Genomic DNA, 20,047 nt, shown 5'->3' with positions numbered 1-20,047 from the left:
AATCTACATTAATGATTTAGATTCTGGTATAGTACGCAAACTTGTTAAATTTGCAGACGACACAAAAATAGGAGGAGTGGCAAACACTGTTGCAGCAGCAAAGGTCATTCAAAATGATCTAGACAGCATTCAGAACTGGGCAGACACATGGCAAATGACATTTAATAGAGAAAAGTGTAAAGTAATGCACGCAGGCAATAAAAATGTGCATTATAAATATCATATGGGAGATACTGAAATTGAAGAAGGAATCTATGAAAAAGACCTAGGAGTTTATGTTGACTCAGAAATGTCTTCATCTAGACAATGTAGGGAAGCTATAAAAAAGGCCAACAAGATGCTTGGATATATTGTGAGAAGTGTTGAATTTAAATAAAGGGAAGTAATGTTAAAACTTTACAATGCATTAGTAAGACCTCACCTAGAATATTGTGTTCAGTTCTGGTCACTTCATTTCAAAAAGGATATTGCAGCTCTAGAAAGAGTGCAAAGAAGAATTATCCCGGGTTTAAAAGGCATGTCGTATGCAGACAGGCTAAAATCTGTTCAGTCTTGAACAAAGAAGACTACGCGGTGATCTGATTCAAGCATTCAAAATCCTAAAAGGTATAGACAATGTTGACCCAGGGGACTTTTTTGACCTGAAAAGAGAAACAAGAACCAGGGGTCACAAATGGAGATTAGATAAAGGAGCATTCAAAACAGAAAATAGGAGGCACTTTTTTACACAGAGAATTGTGAGGGTATGGAACCAACTCCCGAGTAATGTTGTTAAAGCTGACACCCTGGGATCCTTCAAGAAGCTGCTTGATGAGATTCTGGGATCAGTAAGCTACTAACAACCAAACGAGCAAGATGGGCCGAATGGCCTCCTCTCATTTGTAAACTTTCTTATGTTCTTAAGTTTTTGGAACCAAATGGAGAGAGAAAATAAGGAGGAAACAAACTTTAAACAATTGCTACATGTGCTGGGCTAAGACCAGCACGATACTTGTTTACCTTATTGTATCTCTTTATTTTGGCCACTAGGCCGTTTTTGTTTTGTGTTTGAGACTTGTTTTTGTTTAACCTTTTTATTTTGCTCTGTGAGCAATGATTTTATTTTATTTAATAAATGTGCTCCCCAGCGCTTAAAACCACAGTCTCTGAGTCTCAAAAACCCTCAGCCATCCTGTCACAGTCATTTTCTTACACTGGCATTTAAACTGATAAGCTGTCAAGCTGGTAGAAAATTTAAAAAAAACCTCTCTGGTTATCAAAAAAAAATCAACAGTAAAAAATATCAACAGTAACTCATTGAATTTTTTTTTCTCTGTGTTTTTGATGGTCATTAATTTAAGAACTGCTTGGAACTTTGCATCAGACCACTTTGCGAGGGTGCATAAACAACACTGCATTAAGGGCAAACCAAGCAGGCCTGTTGTCTTATCTTCACCTTTCTGCATTGGCCACGAATCACATAAAATCCTGCCAAGTCACTCCTCTTCTGTTTTTGAACATATCTTAGATTATGTTCTCTGTTCATGAAATCTTCAACAGCGGCTGCCTGGATCTTCAATTTTTATTTTTTTAAATTACATTTTTTTAAATAAGTCACCACAAAGTCTCTTCTTCTGTAGTAAGAATAGGTTAAATTTGTTTTTTTTTAGTCTGAAACTTATATCCTATAAAGGCACTAAGTCAATACAGAAATGTTCCTTTACATGGTGGTTTAGTGATGTCAACCACCATAAAAGTTTCCACAGGGCTAATTTGGGACCTATTCAATATTCAAAATCAAGGCCACCAGAGGTGAAAGGCTAGAGCAGTGGTACTCAACTCTGGCCCTCGAGATCCAATCCAGTCCCGATTTTCAGGCTGGACGAGTCAATGGTGACGACCTCCATTCTGGTGACACTGCTCAGCGCTACACAGAGTCATAGATGGGCAGGCTGTTTCTACCAAGAGTGCATTTATATAGTGGCGAGACACTGTCAATAGACGGTCGTGGTTCAACGTGGGCTGAAAAACCATGCTGTTGAACCAGGCCTGCAGAGGGTGTATGTGCAGGAGACCCAAAGGTAGGGTCTGAGAAGCTGCTGCCATCAAGCCCAAAAGTTTCTGGAACTTCATTACCGTGAGCGCTCTGGAGTCCAAGCACACTCCTAGATAGGAGGCTGTCTGAGAAAGCGTGAGCTAACTTCATGTAATTCGTGTAAGGCCCAACCGTTAAAGGTGGTTGGCGACAAGTTCCGTGTGGGCGTCTGCCTGTTCTGGAAACTATTCACAAATGAGCCTGTCGTCCAAATTAGAGTACTCTGATGCCTTGAGTCTCAATGGGGCCAGGATATCTTCCATGTACTTTGAAAATGTACGGAGCTAGAGAGAGGCCAAATGGTAAGTCATGGAACTCATACGCTGTTCCCTGAAAGGCAAACTGCAGGTACTTCCTGTGCGCTGGTTTTATGGGGATGTGGAAATAGGCGTCTTTGAGGTTCACCGTGGTACTGCGCTGTGGCAGGAAACCCTTAAGGAGAAGCCTCAGGCCAAGCCACAAGCCGGGTGGCAGATCCTATTGTAGCCTCTGCGGTGAGCAATCGCAGGCCTGTTCTGAACACCACCTCTGGCAGCTGACGCAGCCGGCTGTGCCGGTCTTTGAGGCTGCTGGGGCCTAGGGCGCCAGTTTGCCACTGGTTTGCGCACTGGGGGTGGTCGCTTGTTTGAAGCAAGTGCACCAGCTCCTTCATGGATTCCCACGCGCGGTGAGAACACTGCACCATCTCGCGTATGCCCTGGTTGTAATAGGGGAATCCACCAGCAGCGCTTTGTCCCCGTCAGGCATGCGTGCCTGGGAAAGCCAAAGCTGCCTGTGTGCGGCTACCAGTGCAGCCAGGTTTCTACCTACAGCCTGCCTGTTCAGTCTTGACAGACGGAGCAGGTTCTTATTTACCAGGCACAGCTCATCCACTTCTGGTGAGAGCCTGTGGCTGTCAGAGAGGGACCTCAGCAAATAGGACTGGTAGGCCACCAGAATATTATTAATGTTCCCAGCCATGCGGTGAATGCACTGGCTGAATAGGCACACTTGAGGATCACCTTCGAGACCCAGCACTGTTTGCTGGGGCAGACAACATCCTTGGACAGGAGCGCAAAATTAGGCGCCTGTACCAGTGTGGCAATTGAAGCCTCTACCGGCGTAAATTGGGCCAGGCCCAGCTTCTCCACACTGTGCACCCTATATAGGGTGTCCATAGACCGGGAAATAGCAGGAGCTGTAGTCAGGGACCCCAGGACAACTGGATCTCAAAAAGAAAGTCTGGGTGACCTTGGGGGGGTACACTGGAGAGGTGGGAGACTCGTCATCAAAGATGGACTGCCTTGTCTCACCTGCTGCAGGCCAGGGCACTTACAAGACTGTAGTGGCCCTCTTGATCAGTGGGAGGAGGATAAGGAAGACCATGAAGATGGCTTCCTGCGTGGGCTAATCTCCTGAGTGTGTCGTCCGCACTCCCTTGGCACAGAGCCATTGGGGGAGGACGCAGCCACCCCTCTAACGCACTGTGCAGGAGTGAGGGATGCAGAGCGCTCTGTAGAGCTGCGGGAGAGACATTTTTCCAGTGTGCGCTTCGAGATACATGCACAAAACTTGCAGAAGCTGAGGTTCACCAGTGCCTCTTTTGCGTGCTATGGCCCCAGACAGGGAGAGCATCTGCTGTGCTTGTCCTCAACAGGCAGACTGGCCTTGCATGTCTCGCAGGGATAAAACTCAAGCATTATGCAAGTACCGGACTGGGGATGTCGGTAGTGTGTTGGAACCAGGACGGTACCAGGTCGGTTTGGTGACTGTAGCACTATGTTGGTATGGTATGGTACCGGTGCGGTAACCTCAGTCCCGGTTCAGTACAGTACCAGAAACGGAGCCGATCGGTGACCTTGGTACCGGTACGGGTTCACCAGTTCGCAGTTACAGTGGGTAGCACTGTACAGGGATGCCCATCTGTGCAAGCTACTGGCAAAGCCACTCGGTCAGTACTCACATTAGACTGAGGGAAGCCTACTTTTTAGAATGAATTAACAGCCCTCATAATGGTGATGCAGAGCTGTCACCAAAATGGCATCAAGATGCTGTGGAAGGGATTGCAATAACTCCAGCCGGATCTATTGCAGACTGGGGAGAGAGCACAAAGTTAGCCGACTTATGCCGTTTGATCCCTGGGAAGGGGCGACTCAAGCAGCCGGCTTCACGCTGGGCACAAGGCCACAGTGAGACGTAACAAACAACAGGCTGTAGTGCACAAAATATATGCATTTTTTTTTTTTTTTTTTTTACAGCGTAAATAAATTATGTAAATACAATAATTAACAAAAATTATAGTCATAAGCAACAAGTACTTATCTTTTTTTTTTTCTTTTAAAAATGTAGTCGTTGCCAATTATTTTACCCCGGTTTTCACCCCAGTTTAGCATGCCCAATTGTTATCTGTATCCTCGGCTCAATGCTCGCAACCCCCCCGCCGACTCGGGGAAACGGAGGCTGGAACACGCGTCCTCCGAAACGTGCTCCTGCCAAGCCGTCATTTTTCGCACTGCAGATCCACAGCGATGCCACCAGACCTATAGTGCCAGAGAACAACACAGATCTGGCGGCTCCACTGCAGAGCCACAGGCGCCCTATTGGCCACAGGGGTCGCTGATGCGCGGTGAGCCGTGGATTCCCCTGCCTCCCTACCCGGGCAGCGCTCAGCCAATTGTGCGCCGCCCTCTAGGAACTCCCGGTCACGGTCGGCTGTGACATAGCCTGGATTCGAACCTGCGATCTCCAGGCTATAGGGCACATCCTGCACTCCGCGTGGAGCGCCTTTACTGGATGCGCCACTTGGGAGCAACAAATACTTATCTGATATGCTTCTCCTGTCAGGTCAGTTCTTGAAAGGAAAAATGACGCCAAGATCTGCGATTGCTGTTTTATGCCCTTGGGGGCGGGCCATGACTGTGTCACAGACTTGGCTGAGCAGCTTTGGTATAGAATATTCAGGTTAGGAGGTAATCAACCATTACATAATAGTTACATTTCATACTTGAAAGGGAATCCCACTGTCCACCAAGCTCTACAATGAAGCTCTTACCTGCAGTGGACAAAGAGGGGCTCATTCTCGACTCTCTTCTGTCTCACAGAGTTCACAAAGTCCAGGAAATCAGTGGGGTCATCTGGAACCCCATGGTCAGGCCAGGCCACGTACTGCAGGTGAGTGACGCTGCGTTCCTCCCCTGTCTGGAGAGGTAAACACACGTTACTGACGCAGCCTGACCAGATCAAGCTGGGAAACCGGTCAGCTAGACACATACTAAAACAAACTAAAGGATGCAGGAAAGATTCAACAATTCGTATACAACACATTGTAGCCTGAAACCTGCTGTAAGATTGGTGCATGTCTAGTGCAAGTTTCAAACACTGTTTGGAAGTCAATGAGAGAATGGCATTTCAAATTCTATTACTCTTTATTGCATCCAACACTTTGCAACTGGAAGATCACAAATTACCCTCCCCAAAAGGTATCTTATTACATGTGTATTGTTGAGCCTATAAACCCATTAGGAGATCTTAATCAAAACATCATTAATTAACTTGATGCCTTGCTCTTCCTACTTTCCCAATTTAATTCGTACTGATTGTTTCTGCCAAAGAAAGGTCAGGCCAATGCAAAAGATGGGTGGTTACTCCTTCGCAGTTTAATTAATCCTGCCTCCAAAATCATTGTGTGTGTGTGTGTGTGTGTGTGTGTGTGTGTGTGTGTGTGTGTGTGTGTGTGTGTGTGTGTGAGAGAGAGAGAGAGAGAGAGAGAGAGAGAGAGAGAGAGAGGAGAGAGAGAGCGAGAGAGAGAGAGAGAGAGAGAGAGAGTGAGAAACAGCGTGTGGGATGTTCTTTTAGGTTATTAAAACGACATCTGCTACAGACGTTTAAAAAAAAAAAAAAAAAGAAGAGATGATACAATTCTGTTCAGACTTTACCCAAGAGTGTTCCAGCTTTAATCTGGCTAACACACAGTGGGAGGATTAGCTTTGCTACAGTCTAATGAAATTGAATAGCCTGAGCCTAGCTTCTGTATATCACAGACCTTCTTCAAATAGACAACAAATCCCTCTTGTATTTTACTCATCTCAAACATATGAGTTATTACACAAAAAAAGGAGTGCGTTTTTTAAACTTTGTTCAGCATATCCATAAGTCACATTTTTCTTTTCTACTTGCAGAATATGTATGAATAGGCAGACTTGAAAGTGAAGGGCAGTCTCTGGGATGCAGTCCCACTGGGGCACAGCATGCTCTACCAGTTGGGACTGATCTGAAAAAACGTGACCTTGAAATTGTATAAAGACAAAAATCAGTGTGTTCCTGATATTTTTATGTGGGAGGAGACACATGACTTTGTGTTTGCCAGGTTATACATGTGAAGTAAATTGGGAACAACCAGGCTTGCTAAGAGGCAAGGATAGCAGAAGTACTGGCACTAGGGTATTTTTCAGGAACTGCAAACATAGTATTTATAATAATAATAATAATAATAATAATAATAATATCTTTATTTTTATATAGCGCCTTTCATAGTGGACCACCATCACAAACTGCTTTACAGAGGTAGGACATTGATTTAACATCTCATCCACAGGATGGAGCACAAAGAGTTTAAGTGACTTGCTCAGGGCCACACAGTGAGTCAGTCAGTGGCAGAGAGGTGGGATTTTAACTGGTGACCTTCTGGTTACAAGCCCTGGACTTTAACCATTTGGGAGAGGACACCATTATCACACCCACTGATAAACGGCTCCATTAAGAAGGATTTCTTGATGACCAAAGTTTGGAAGCAGATACAGGAGACGGAAATAAGGAAATAAGCTCCCAAAGCATAGCTGTCTGAAGGTTTTACTGTCAGTCTAATCAGCTACACCTGAACTTGTTACTCATACTTGGTAATTAATTGAGACCAATTAAGGCCTTAGTAGCCTGAGATTGACCAACTCCCACAGGGAGCGCTGTATTGACCTTTGAGCCAATTTGACTCCTTTTGGGTTAGAGTGGAAAGCAGGTCGGGGCTAGTTTACCTGATCGCAGTCAACAGAAACTTCCCAGGCCGATCCCCATCTTCGCAGTTTAGATATCTTACCAACAATTAAGGGAGTGTCTGCTGATATGGTTTAAAATTTACAAATCACCAGTTTTATATTTAAAAGAGTACACACACACACACACACACACACACACACACACACACACTATATATATATATATATATATATATATATATATATATATATATATATATATATATATATATATATATATATATATATATATATATAAAGTGATGCGGACCGGACCAGGTTCCGTGAGTGGTCCGATTCAAATCTATGGAAGTCTGGTACAGGTCCGGTACACCTTAAGAAAGTCCGGTATAGAGAGTGGACCGGTATGTGGCCGGTCCATCACACAAACACTGGGCAAGCAAGCTTTTTTTTTCTCTCGGTTTTAAAAAGATTGGAACTAGTGCAATGAAGGAAACACTGCATACTGCAATAAAACACTGCATACTCCTAAGACTTAAAGCATTCACTTTTTAAAAAGCTCTACAGTAAAATAAAAACAAAAAAACACAATACATACAAAGCCAAATCCCACAGAGGCTTTAATGAGAAGTTATGACCGTATGCAACACAGCAAACAACATGTGGATTTTATATATTGTCATGTAATAAACCAGAGCCTGTGAACATGTCATATGATCTTTTAAATTATTTCCCATTCGACATGGGACAGTGTTAACCCTCAAGCAATGATCTTTTTAAATGATATAAGTTGTTCTCTATCAAGAAAATGAACAGGATAGAATAACATTCAAAATAGCAGAACATTAAAACATCAGTAAACAGAAAGCCATAGACTAAGATATTGTAAGCGATCTAATTTGGTATCCCCTCTGTTTCTCACTGTAAATACACCCAATATCAATCAAACCCTTTGTGTGTGATAATGGGGCACAGGTAGACACACTATTTGACATTTCTAGGAGCCCCACTGCCTGAAATGCACAGGGGATACCAAATAGTACAGCCATAGACTAAGATATTGTCAGCTGTCTAATTTGTGTTTCTCACTGTCAATACCAATCTTGTGTGTGTACTGTATATAAAATAAATGCAAATATCTGTAAACAATAACGTTATACATTATGCATTTTTAATATCATTTAAACGACTTGTGTTTATGCCAGACATAACAGCACAAACCACAGAGCACAAACATTCGTGAAAACTTTTGTGATCATTTACGTTCAACTTTCAAGTTTTTAAATCCAAAAAATATATAAAAAATAGGCTACTTTGAAATCGGCACAATCGTTTATAAACAGGTAGGTCGCATAGTTAATACATTAAGCATTCATTATTTAAAGATTGTTTTATAATTATTTATTTTTTTATAATTTAGTCGTTGCCAATTAGTTTTTATTATTTTCTCCCCAATTTGAAATGCCCAATTATTTTTTAGGCTCAGCTCACCGCTACCACCCCTGCGCTGACTCGGGAGGGGCGAAGATGAACACACGCTGTCCTCCAAAGCATGTGCCGTCAGCCGCCCGCTTCTTTACACACTGCGAACTCACCGTGCAGCCGCATCAGAGCTACAGCGTCGGAGGACAACGCAGCTCTGGGCAGCTTACAGGCAAGCCCCCAGGCACCTGGCCAGACTACAGGGGTCGCTGGTGCACGGTGAGCCGAGGACACCTTGGCCGACCTAGCCCTCCCTCTCCCCGGGCGACGCTCGGCCAATTAAGCGCCACCCCCTGGGAGCTCCCGTCCACGGTCGGCTGTGGAATAGCCTGGACTCGAACCAGCGACGTCCAGGCTATAGAGCGCATCGTGCACTCTAGCGAGTGCTTTTACTGGATGCGCCACTCGGGAGCCCCCCTAAAGATTGTTTTAGCTTCGCATGTCAAAGACATTTTAATTAAAACAAACTATAACTGATTATTATACACATCACAAATAAATCATGCTGCCCTGTCGAAAAAGTTAGTAAATGATTGCAAAATGCAGCTGACAACTATATACAAACACACACGTTTATATATATATATATATATATGTATACACACACAGTATATATACATACATACATACATACATACATACATACATACATACATACAGTGCCTTGCGAAAGTATTCGGCCCCCTTGAACTTTGCGACCTTTTGCCACATTTCAGGCTTCAAACATAAAGATATGAAACTGTAATTTTTTGTGAAGAATCAACAACAAGTGGGACACAATCATGAAGTGGAACGAAATTTATTGGATATTTCAAACTTTTTTAACAAATAAAAAACTGAAAAATTGGGCGTGCAAAATTATTCAGCCCCCTTAAGTTAATACTTTGTAGCGCCACCTTTTGCTGCGATTACAGCTGTAAGTCGCTTGGGGTATGTCTCTATCAGTTTTGCACATCGAGAGACTGAGATTTTTGCCCATTCCTCCTTGCAAAACAGCTCGAGCTCAGTGAGGTTGGATGGAGAGCATTTGTGAACAGCAGTTTTCAGTTCTTTCCACAGATTCTCGATTGGATTCAGGTCCGGACTTTGACTTGACCATTCTAACACCTGGATATGTTTATTTGTGAACCATTCCATTGTAGATATTGCTTTATGTTTTGGATCATTGTCTTGTTGGAAGACAAATCTCCGTCCCAGTCTCAGGTCTTTTGCAGACTCCATCAGGTTTTCTTCCAGAATGGTCCTGTATTTGGCTCCATCCATCTTCCCATCAATTTTAACCATCTTCCCTGTCCCTGCTGAAGAAAAGCAGGCCCAAACCATGATGCTGCCACCACCATGTTTGACAGTGGGGATGGTGTGTTCAGGGTGATGAGCTGTGTTGCTTTTACGCCAAACATAACGTTTTGCATTGTTGCCAAAAAGTTCGATTTTGGTTTCATCTGACCAGAGCACCTTCTTCCACATGTTTGGTGTGTCTCCCAGGTGGCTTGTGGCAAACTGTAAACGACACTTTTTATGGATATCTTTAAGAAATGGCTTTCTTCTTGCCACTCTTCCATAAAGGCCAGATTTGTGCAGTATACGACTGATTGTTGTCCTATGGACAGAGTCTCCCACCTCAGCTGTAGATCTCTGCAGTTCATCCAGAGTGATCATGGGCCTCTTGGCTGCATCTCTGATCAGTCTTCTCCTTGTATGAGCTGAAAGTTTAGAGGGACGGCCAGGTCTTGGTAGATTTGCAGTGGTCTGATACTCCTTCCATTTCAATATTATCGCTTGCACAGTGCTCCTTGGGATGTTTAAAGCTTGGGAAATCTTTTTGTATCCAAATCCGGCTTTAAACTTCTCCACAACAGTATCTCGGACCTGCCTGGTGTGTTCCTTGTTCTTCATGATGCTCTCTGCGCTTTAAACGAACCTCTGAGACTATCACAGTGCAGGTGCATTTATACGGAGACTTGATTACACACAGGTGGATTCTATTTATCATCATTAGTCATTTAGGTCAACATTGGATCATTCAGAGATCCTCACTGAACTTCTGGAGAAAGTTTGCTGCACTGAAAGTAAAGGGGCTGAATAATTTTGCACGCCCAATTTTTCAGTTTTTTATTTGTTAAAAAAGTTTGAAATATCCAATAAATTTCGTTCCACTTCATGATTGTGTCCCACTTGTTGTTGATTCTTCACAAAAAATTACAGTTTCATATCTTTATGTTTGAAGCCTGAAATGTGGCAAAAGGTCGCAAAGTTCAAGGGGGCCGAATACTTTCGCAAGGCACTGTACATATACGCACACACACACACACACACACACAGACACAGTACATCCTCTCTATAACAAACCTGTTGGGGTCCAAGCCTTTGGTTTGTTATATCGGGAGTTCGTTGTAGCGAAAGGACAATCAAAATGAACGATGTTGGGAGTAAATTAATGAGATGAGATTGTGAATAAAAGTAGAATTACATGTACCTGTTTGTTTCACATATGCAGTATTCTGCCTTTGCTTTATCCTATTTGTTAAATAATTAAAACGCCGTACAAAAAGCAACAATCCCAAATTGACGCTGAACTTTTATTCAAAATCAATCTGCCATGAATCGTTTCAAAGTGCACCAAATCTTAATCCAATCCATGCAAGAATCGCAAACTGATCTTTTATTCCAGATCAACCTGACATGAAAAGTTCATCAGCTTCTCAAGTTTTTTTGTTGTTTTTTCTTTAATCAATTTTGCTTTGCTGCACGGTTGCTGAACAAGCCAAAAGAGAGTGCTTTTTGACAACCTATATTCACAATAGAGATATGCCTGTGTTACTCCTCTTTTCAAACGATCAATATAGTTTCCAGCTTTGTTGCAACATAAAATGATTTTCATTTCAGAGACATAATTACACTTTGTATTAAGTCAAAGGAGATGACTTCACTGCGGAGGTGGCATCCCGTGCGTACAGATCGGGATGTTGACAGTGTGTGTTTATATTATCTTTTTTTTTTTTTTTTTTTAATTTGGGGTCCAGGGGCCAGGTTTGTTATAATGACATGCATTATAGCAAGGGTGTACTGTATTAACATTAACATAACAGGCGCTAACAGATATTTACAAGATGAAAAGCAATAAAATTACTTTATCTTGGTGATCATTTGCTTCATAATATCCATGAAGTAACACCTTACGGATGGCCAATAGTGCCAAACTTAATGCCAGTCAGTGAAATAAAATGCTTAAATAACTTGTGTGTGGTGTTTCTTTGCCTTCGATGTTGACAATGATTGGAATGTATAGGGTTTATTGTATCTCAATATAAAATAAACTTGATTATACTTGTGGCAAAGTGGTTAACTGTGTGCAGGTGAAGGTAATGCAGCAGTGATTAATAAACATACAGACAATTGTAATCCAGGTGCAATGTTGTTTAATGGTTTTTAAATCCAATGGCCTGGTGGCCAAACAACAGTAAATAATAAAAATGGTAATAAAGCAATACAGCGGCGTGTATTGCTTGTTTGTAATCCGCGGGTTGGACCCGAAATAATAACAGTCCCGTTTTTAGTTCATCCACACGTAACACATACACAAACACAAACACCAGTCCACAGTGCGTGCTCTAGTGCTCATGGTGAATATAGTTCTTTAGTGACAACAAAAGTGCAGTGTTGTTGATCTGGGTTTAATGCTGGCCTTTGGCGACAGCTCCAGATCGTGTTAGCCGTCCAAACAGTATTATTAACGACAAACAAAAAACAAACAAAACACTCATGTTTCACAACACAGGTTCTCCTTCTGGTCATTTAAGTTAACCATTCACAAAGGAAATAAATGTGGCATTTGACTTTCATGGAATTTTCATGGAAATAAATTCTATTTCCTTTCATTCCAATTCAAATTCCAATTCTGTATCCTGAAGTTCTTGATGAAGCAAACATTTTAAAATCCCACGCTATCGCAACATAGAAATGATTTTCGATATCCAACAATATCGATGTCATATCAACTTCAACAGTACAGATTGTTCTACAGTTCAGTTTGGTATCCTCCCATACCTTTTCTCTCTTGGTCACTTCTAATTTACTAAGACAAACATGATAATAAGATATATTACTACAAGGGATTACAAGACACAGACATTGGTGCAGAAGAGTACAAGACACGACAACCTCGATATACAGTATCATACCCAGATAAGCAATGTGTCCTTATCAGTAACTTTCCACAAGCTTGCCTTTACACTGAGTTAAAGAAAATACACAAAGCATAATAACATAAAGGCCTAAAATAAAATAAAAAAAACACTACAAAAACAAAAAACCTAATCTGTCATATATGATCTGTGGGTTGCTTTGATTAGCTGTCAGAAGCTGTTAACGGAGGTGGATGTGTGAGTTTTGACAAATCATTAAGGGCTACTGCCTGACTATCAAAAGCCATTGTCAATATTAGCTGTTTCTTTTGAGATGGAAGAAGCTCTTGTGACCTTTTACACCCAAAGAGTACTTTTACCCCTCCATTACCTTTATATGATATGTTTAATATCCCCTTGAACACAGAGATCTGTGTACTTTTTCTAACCAGCCTCTGCGGTTTTGTCAAAGTGTGCATTTGACAGCAACATCCCAAGCACTCCACAAATCTGGCCTGTATGGTAGGGTGGGAAGAAGGAAGCCATTACTCAAGAAAGCCCACCTTGAATCCTGTTTGAAGCATGCAAAAAAACACTCAGGAGATTCTGTAGCCATGTGGCAAAAAGTTTTGTGGTCTGACGAAACTAAAATGGAACTTTTTGGCCTAAATGCAAAACGTTATGTTTGGTGCAAACCCAACACAGCGCATCACCCAAAGAACACCATCCCTACTGTGAAGCATGGTGGTGGCAGCATCATGTTATGGGGATGTTTCTCATCGGCAGGGACTGGGGCACTTGTCAGGATAGAAGGGAAAATGAATGGAGCAAAGTACAGAGAAGTCCTTGAGGAAAACCTGCTGCCCTCTGCAAGAAAGCTGAAACTGGGACAGAAGTTCACCTTTCAGCGTGACAACGACCCAAAGCACACAGCTAAAGCTACACTGGAGTGGCTAAGGAACAAAAAAGGTAAATGTCCTTGAGTGGCTCAGTCAGAGCCCCGACCTCAATCCAATCGAAAATTTGTGGCATGAATAGAAGAGTGCTGTCCATCAACGTTAGGTTGTTAACTCATTTAAGAAATCTGGACACTGCAGGGTGGGAACCTACTGGGTGATCTTCCCACCCAAGTAAAATACTGGATATTGCCGCAATATGCAACTTGATGGAGGATATTGCCGCAATATGCAATTTGATGGAGGATATTGAAAGACCCCTGTGGCTAAGGTAAGATAAAAATGTTGATAGAGATATCTTATGTTCTTATGTTCTTATCTGTGTGGTGCAGAGCTTTTGAGTTGCACCAGAGAGCAAAATTTCTCCATTTTCCTGTTTAGGCTTGAAAAGTGGAGGTTTTCTTTGAAGCAAGGAAGTTATTGACTGCTTGTTCCGATAGCCCTTGATTTTAGCTTTTGCTGTTCAATCTCCAAGCAGCTAGCCATAACCATGAAGGATTGTTGTGCAGCATCTTCCTCTTGTTCTGAGACAGCAAATCACTGATCACCATTAAGTACAAGGGTCCATCCTCTGCTATTTCCAGGATCTCCAAGAACCAGAACCTCTAGGCCCACTAAGGGCCTACTAGAATGAGAGTGGCTAGAATGGGGATATGGAAGTATGCATCCTTCAGGTCTACAGAAACCAGCCAGTCCCCTGGTTGAATTGCTTTGATGATGGTGGCCAAGGATATCATCTTGAACTTTTCTGCCAGAATATATTTGTTCAGACCCCTGAAATACCTGGAGTAGTGTCCCTGCCCCTGAGAAGATGAAGGGACCAGTTCTATGGCGAGGGAAAGGAGCATGGATTTTATCTTCCTGTAGAAAGACCCCCTGTGGGCGTGGCCATTCCACCTGTGTACGGATGGTACCTGGTTGACGCTGGAATTATATTTTTTATCCATGATGTACAATCCCCAGGTCCCAGGTGTTTGATGTTATTTTCTGCTAATTTGTTGACACTCTTCCCCCTATTGGCAAATGTGAGTGGCTAGATTTGTGAGCGGATGATGTCTGGGTAGTAATGTTGAGGGACGATTACATTCTTTTTAAAACCACATCTGCATTTGTATACACCATTGCAGTACTGTCTCTAGCCACTGACGCGCCTTTATTCGGTCCGGAGTCATCGTCTCCCAGGCTGTGTGTGTCTGCAGAGTAATCCTGCTCCTGTGCACTCCATGCTGTTGCGGTATCAGAAACCGCCGCCCAGTCTACATGCTGGGGAGGCAGAGCCTGCCTTGAGCTTTCAAACTCCTGCAGCTACTGGGAAAAAATATCTTTGGTTACTGTTGGCATCGTTACCTGTGCAAGAGTTGGTTGAGTAGATGCTGTTGGAATTTCAGTAATGGCTGCTGCTGTTTTAGGAAGCACGTCTTTCTCCCTTCTGTCCCTGGTGTGTTTGGATTTTGCAGTTCTCTTTTTCGGGGGAGACATGCTCCGTTTCTCCCTGGAACTGCTTGGTCTTTTTTTTGTTGAGGATGAAGAGCGGGTTCTTTCAGACCATGGAACTGGGGACGAAAGAGCCCTTCCCTTTTGTGTCGGTGTGTCCGACATGTCAACACACATCGGACATACATATCTAACACAAGAATGTGAACAAACAGAAGGTATGTGTATAACACACTGACAGAAAACAGAACATAAACTATTAGAAGGAGAAAAATAAACCAAAAAAGTACTATATAAAACTTTTTTTTTTTCCCCAAAATGAATGAAGCACAATTATAACTATGTCCAGACCCAAGCATATGCAGGAGAAATTTGGACTACAATACTAAAGGATGTGGGAGGTTATATAGAGGAGGGATACTACTTTGGTGCCAAAAAAGGTTATATCAAGGATCTCTGGGGAGATTGTTTAGTTTTTTTCTCCCGACCCGAGCAACATGGAGACTGGGAGTTCACTCTGCGTGTGGAGTTCATCATACGAGATAAGAAGAATCGATTCCTTGGAAACCTTGGTATGTTCATAGTTCACAGATAACGTTCTTTTCCTCACAGAATGTAAATAAGACAGAGCTCATGGGATGGTAGAAAAGTGTTTCAAAGACCAATTTATTAAATAAAAGTGCTGTACAGTTGATTTTATTTCTGCAATCTGCCTTCTCAGACAGCCTCCTATCTATGAGTGCACTTGGGCTCCAGGTCTATGCTATCCACTCTGTCTTGCCACTTTTCTAAAGGCACGCTCTTGGTGGGAACAGCCTGCCCATCTACGCCTCGGTGTAGCGCTGGGCAGTGTCACCAGAAGGGATGTCGTCACCACTGGGGCTCTCTGGGGCTCAGTGTGGAATGGTAGGGTCTCCAAATAAATGTTTATCCAGCCTTGCAGCATTTTTTGCAGAAGGTTAGAGGGAGACATGTGCTTGTCCGTACAGACAACACAACAGAGCCTTACATCAACCACCAGGGCGCTCCGTACCAATCCTGACTTATGCCGAAGTGTATATATATATTTCTAGAACTTTTGCTATGGCACTCAATTCTTCCCAGGTGTGTAATTATACAAGCACACTAAATGTTGTTTTGCTGCTTATTGCTTTAGCAATACTAAGAGAACCATCTACGCCTCGGTGTAGCGCTGGGCAGTGTCACCAGAAGGGATGTCGTCACCACTGTGTGGAATGGGGGGGGGGGGGGGGGGGGGGGCGCAAGGGGTGTGGCCTCGGTGTAGCGGGTTATCAATTCCACAGAGCACCGTAGCAGGTCGCATTATGACCAGCTCACATGATGCAGATGGAATTAAATACATTTTTACAATGTGAGCAGAGGACAACATGCTTCCTGAGTTAAAGCCCATATTCAACATCTCTTCAGTACATGATATTCCTGGTCCTGTATTTTGAGCATGGAGCACAATCAAGCAATGTAAAAACTACTAAACAAATTAATACATTTAAATGGTATCAAACTGTACCTCAGTGTTGGTGACTGTCAATTCCCGGAAGACGTAGGCGATGTTACAGTCCTCAGAGTGACAGCAGACCTGGAAGTTGCCATATTCCTTAACCTCAGGGGGATCAGGCCAGTACTGGTGACATTTCGGCTAAAAAGCACAATAAAAAGCATAGATTGAAAGATAAAAAAATAAAAAAATAATCAGATTAAAAAAAAAAAACACTGCACACATTTTCAAAGCATCTACTCTTCCCCCAATTAAATGTCTTCATCTAGACAATGTGGGAAAGCTATAAAAAAAGGCCAACAAGATGCTTGGATATATTGTGAGAAGTGTTGAATTTAAAGCAGCATTGATTTTGACATTTTCAAGTGGTCGTTATGACCATTTTGTTATTAAATAATCGTTAAATGTGATTTCCGAAATAAAGTTAGCATCTTAACGAGCAGTGCGCTTCTTGCAACTATTTCTTTTGCTTGGGTGGGATTTTTAAAGCAAATCTGTGTTAGTTGACATCATTTATCAGGAGTTCATTAAAATTAACGAGAGTGTAACTCATCTTGAAACATACATTTAACAGATACAGAGTAGAGTGTACAGGACCAGGGTTAATTTCTTATAGACTACCACGATAATTCAATATTTGTAATTATGTAACTATTTTAGCCTTTTCTATACTTGTGGTTATGAATGAGATTTATTCACTTATTTTAACCATTTGTAACCTTATAGAATGTTTGTTGTATTGCTAAAATGATATACCGTTATTTGCACCCAGTGTAATGTTACTACCAAGAAATTATCAACGCAACTGTAGCCTATTTGAATTCTGCATACGTACATTATATGACAGCTGACTTTAGATCTACTGTAGATTTTATTTGAATTATACAATTGAAATCTTGGTATAGAAAACAGCATATTAGATATTACAATAAAGTTCCCTTAGGTGATTGTGGATTTGCAATGTGTTCTTGGCTTTTAACACTGTGTCTTTTAACACTGTGTCTTATCCACACAAGAACGAAGAACAGGCGTCAAGGACACAGCGATGCACTAGGAATGTGATCAAGATCATTGACATGGATATTGCCTAGACGTAGTTGTAATGCTGTCAGACTCCCCCCACACTTTGTACAAAGTACACTTTCACCTTCACACGTTTGTAAAATGTTCTTATAATACTGTAAGTGTTCGGTGGCTACTTCTAATCATGTTGAGTTTATTTATCGCGGAGGCGAGTAAAGAATAAAAGAGAAAATGCATGATTAGAGGAATTCATCGAACAATTTATTATAAACAAATTGTGTATTGGGTTAACTAACAACTATAAACACAAATGGCACTTGAAATACATGTATTTATAGCCTACAATCATACATACTAAAATACATACAAAAGTAGATGTCATCATAAGAAAAAATTCCAACCAATATACATAGCTGGCTTACGGTATTTTTTTTATTTGTAACCAAAAAAAGATTGCAAAATGCACATTAAAAGAGCTGTATAGTAAGTTGTGGCAAAATATCCCCTCGAATGAGGGTAAATGACTAATGGGGTTTACCTTTTTATTTTACCAAGCAGAAGCTCTGCTAACTTACAAGAGACACTATTACTTGTAGACCAGGGTTCTGTCAGAACTGTATATTTGATTTACTCACTCTATTACAGCCACACAGCAGGCAGGCAGCTGGCTTGAATATTTAAAAAAAAAAAGATTTGCAGAGGCTAGTCTGGGAGGCAACACTGACAGAGGTTTGGAATAGCCGTCATGAAACATGAGGGGGTAGAGTGGGGGATTACAAGGCAATTTAGCCCTGCAGCCTAATATCATTTGTTTTTAACCTCTTTACCTCTGTAAATGCCTATATAGGATACATCCAGAACTCTGGAATTGCCTGTTTCCTATTCTGTATTCTTTGAACACACTGTAGCTCTTACATATTGTAATTATTCTGTAGGTATGTGGGTGCTGCTATATCCAAGAGGAATATTGGTGCTGCTACATCAAATAGGGATATTGATGCTGCTACATCAAATAGGGATATTGGTGCTGCTACATCAAATAGGGATATTGGTGCTGTTAGATCAAATAGGGATATTGGTGCTGCTACATCAAATAGGGATATTGGTGCTGCTATATCAAATAGGGATATTGGTGCTGCTACATCAAATAGGGAAATTGGTGCTGCTACATCAAATAGGGATATTGGTGCTGCTATATCAAATAGGGATATTGGTGCTGTTAGATCAAATAGGGATATTGGTGCTGCTACATCAAATAGGGATATTGGTGCTGCTATATCAAATAGGGATATTGGTGCTGCTACATCAAATAGGGAAATTGGTGCTGCTACATCAAATAGGGATATTGGTGCTGCTATATCAAATAGGGATATTGGTGCTGCTATATCAAATAGGAATATTGGTGCTGCTACATCAAATAGGAATATTGGTGCTGCTACATCAAATAGGGATATTGGTGCTGCTACATCAAATAGGGATATTGGTGCTGCTATATCAAATAGGGATATTGGTGCCGCTATATCAAATAGGGATATTGGTGCTGCTACATCAAATAGGGATATTGGTGCTGCTACATCAAATAGGGATATTGGTGCTGCTACATCAAATAGGGATATTGGTGCTGCTACATCAAATAGGAATATTGGTGCTGCTGTATCAAATAGGGATATTGGTGCTGCTATATCAAATAGGGATATTGGTGCTGCTATATCAAATAGGGATATTGGTGCTGCTATATCAAATAGGGATATTGGTGCTGCTATATCAAATATGAAAATTGGTGCTGCTACATCATCAGCGTCACCCATACCTAAAGTACATAATAAATTATTGCACACAATACACAGATTGTTGCAAATGGAGGGGGAGTGGTGGCTGTACTGTTTGTTGCAGAATGTTTGTAATAGAAGAACTGAGATTTTACTGTGCATAAATTAATGAACATGTAGAGTCCAACAGCCAAATCATTTTAAGGGAAAGGTACACATAGCACTGCCTTATATTGTTTCCTGTAGTGTCTAGACTGATAATTATAATAATTATAGAATTAAACAAATTAAAAGTACATATCCTTCCAATTGATCGATCAAATGGACAAAACAGTTGCTTTGAAACAGCTCTGCTTTAATGATGGCTCTTACAGTGAATTGTTACTTCCCAGCAGAAAAATGTCTTCTTGTTTCCCAGCAACCTTCTTGCTAAAATACATGTACAGTTCTTAATGAAGCAAGGGTAAATACTCCCTATAAATGTTAATTTGTTCAATTCAACCTTTTGTTCACCATTAACAATTGTACACCTTCCTGTGATTTATTTCTTTCTACCTCATCCAGGAAATGAATCTCACCTCATTGTTTCTACACAGCACTGATCCTTGTGAACCTAAAAAGCTGTTAGAGAGATGGCCTGTGCCAACGGCTTGACACAAAGCTGGCAGCTGAACACAGCTTTATAATTCACTGCGCAGTCAT

At 41.6% G+C, this 20,047-nt stretch overlaps 1 protein-coding gene across 6 annotated transcripts in view; it reads right to left on the bottom strand.

Moving 5' to 3' along the window:
• ptpn3 (protein tyrosine phosphatase non-receptor type 3) overlaps nucleotides 1–20,047 on the bottom strand; it is a 190,152-nt gene that overhangs the window by 23,104 nt on the left and 147,001 nt on the right. For 5 of the 6 annotated variants that reach the window (XM_059012938.1, XM_034059035.3, XM_059012936.1 and 2 more), the window contains 2 exons: nucleotides 16,566–16,694; nucleotides 5,106–5,251 (listed from right to left, as the gene is read on the bottom strand). In XM_059012938.1, coding sequence (XP_058868921.1) covers nucleotides 5,106–5,251; nucleotides 16,566–16,694 — 275 coding nt within the window. The remainder of the gene's footprint in view (nucleotides 1–5,105; nucleotides 5,252–16,565; nucleotides 16,695–20,047) is intronic. The other variant, XR_009318150.1, reaches the window with a different exon arrangement.

Source organism: Acipenser ruthenus, chromosome 3 (assembly GCF_902713425.1).
Source record: "Acipenser ruthenus chromosome 3, fAciRut3.2 maternal haplotype, whole genome shotgun sequence".
NCBI classification, from domain to species: Eukaryota; Metazoa; Chordata; class Actinopteri; order Acipenseriformes; family Acipenseridae; genus Acipenser; species Acipenser ruthenus.
The sequence above is the reverse complement of the archived record's forward strand: the minus strand, read 5'-3'. Positions and strand labels throughout refer to the sequence as shown.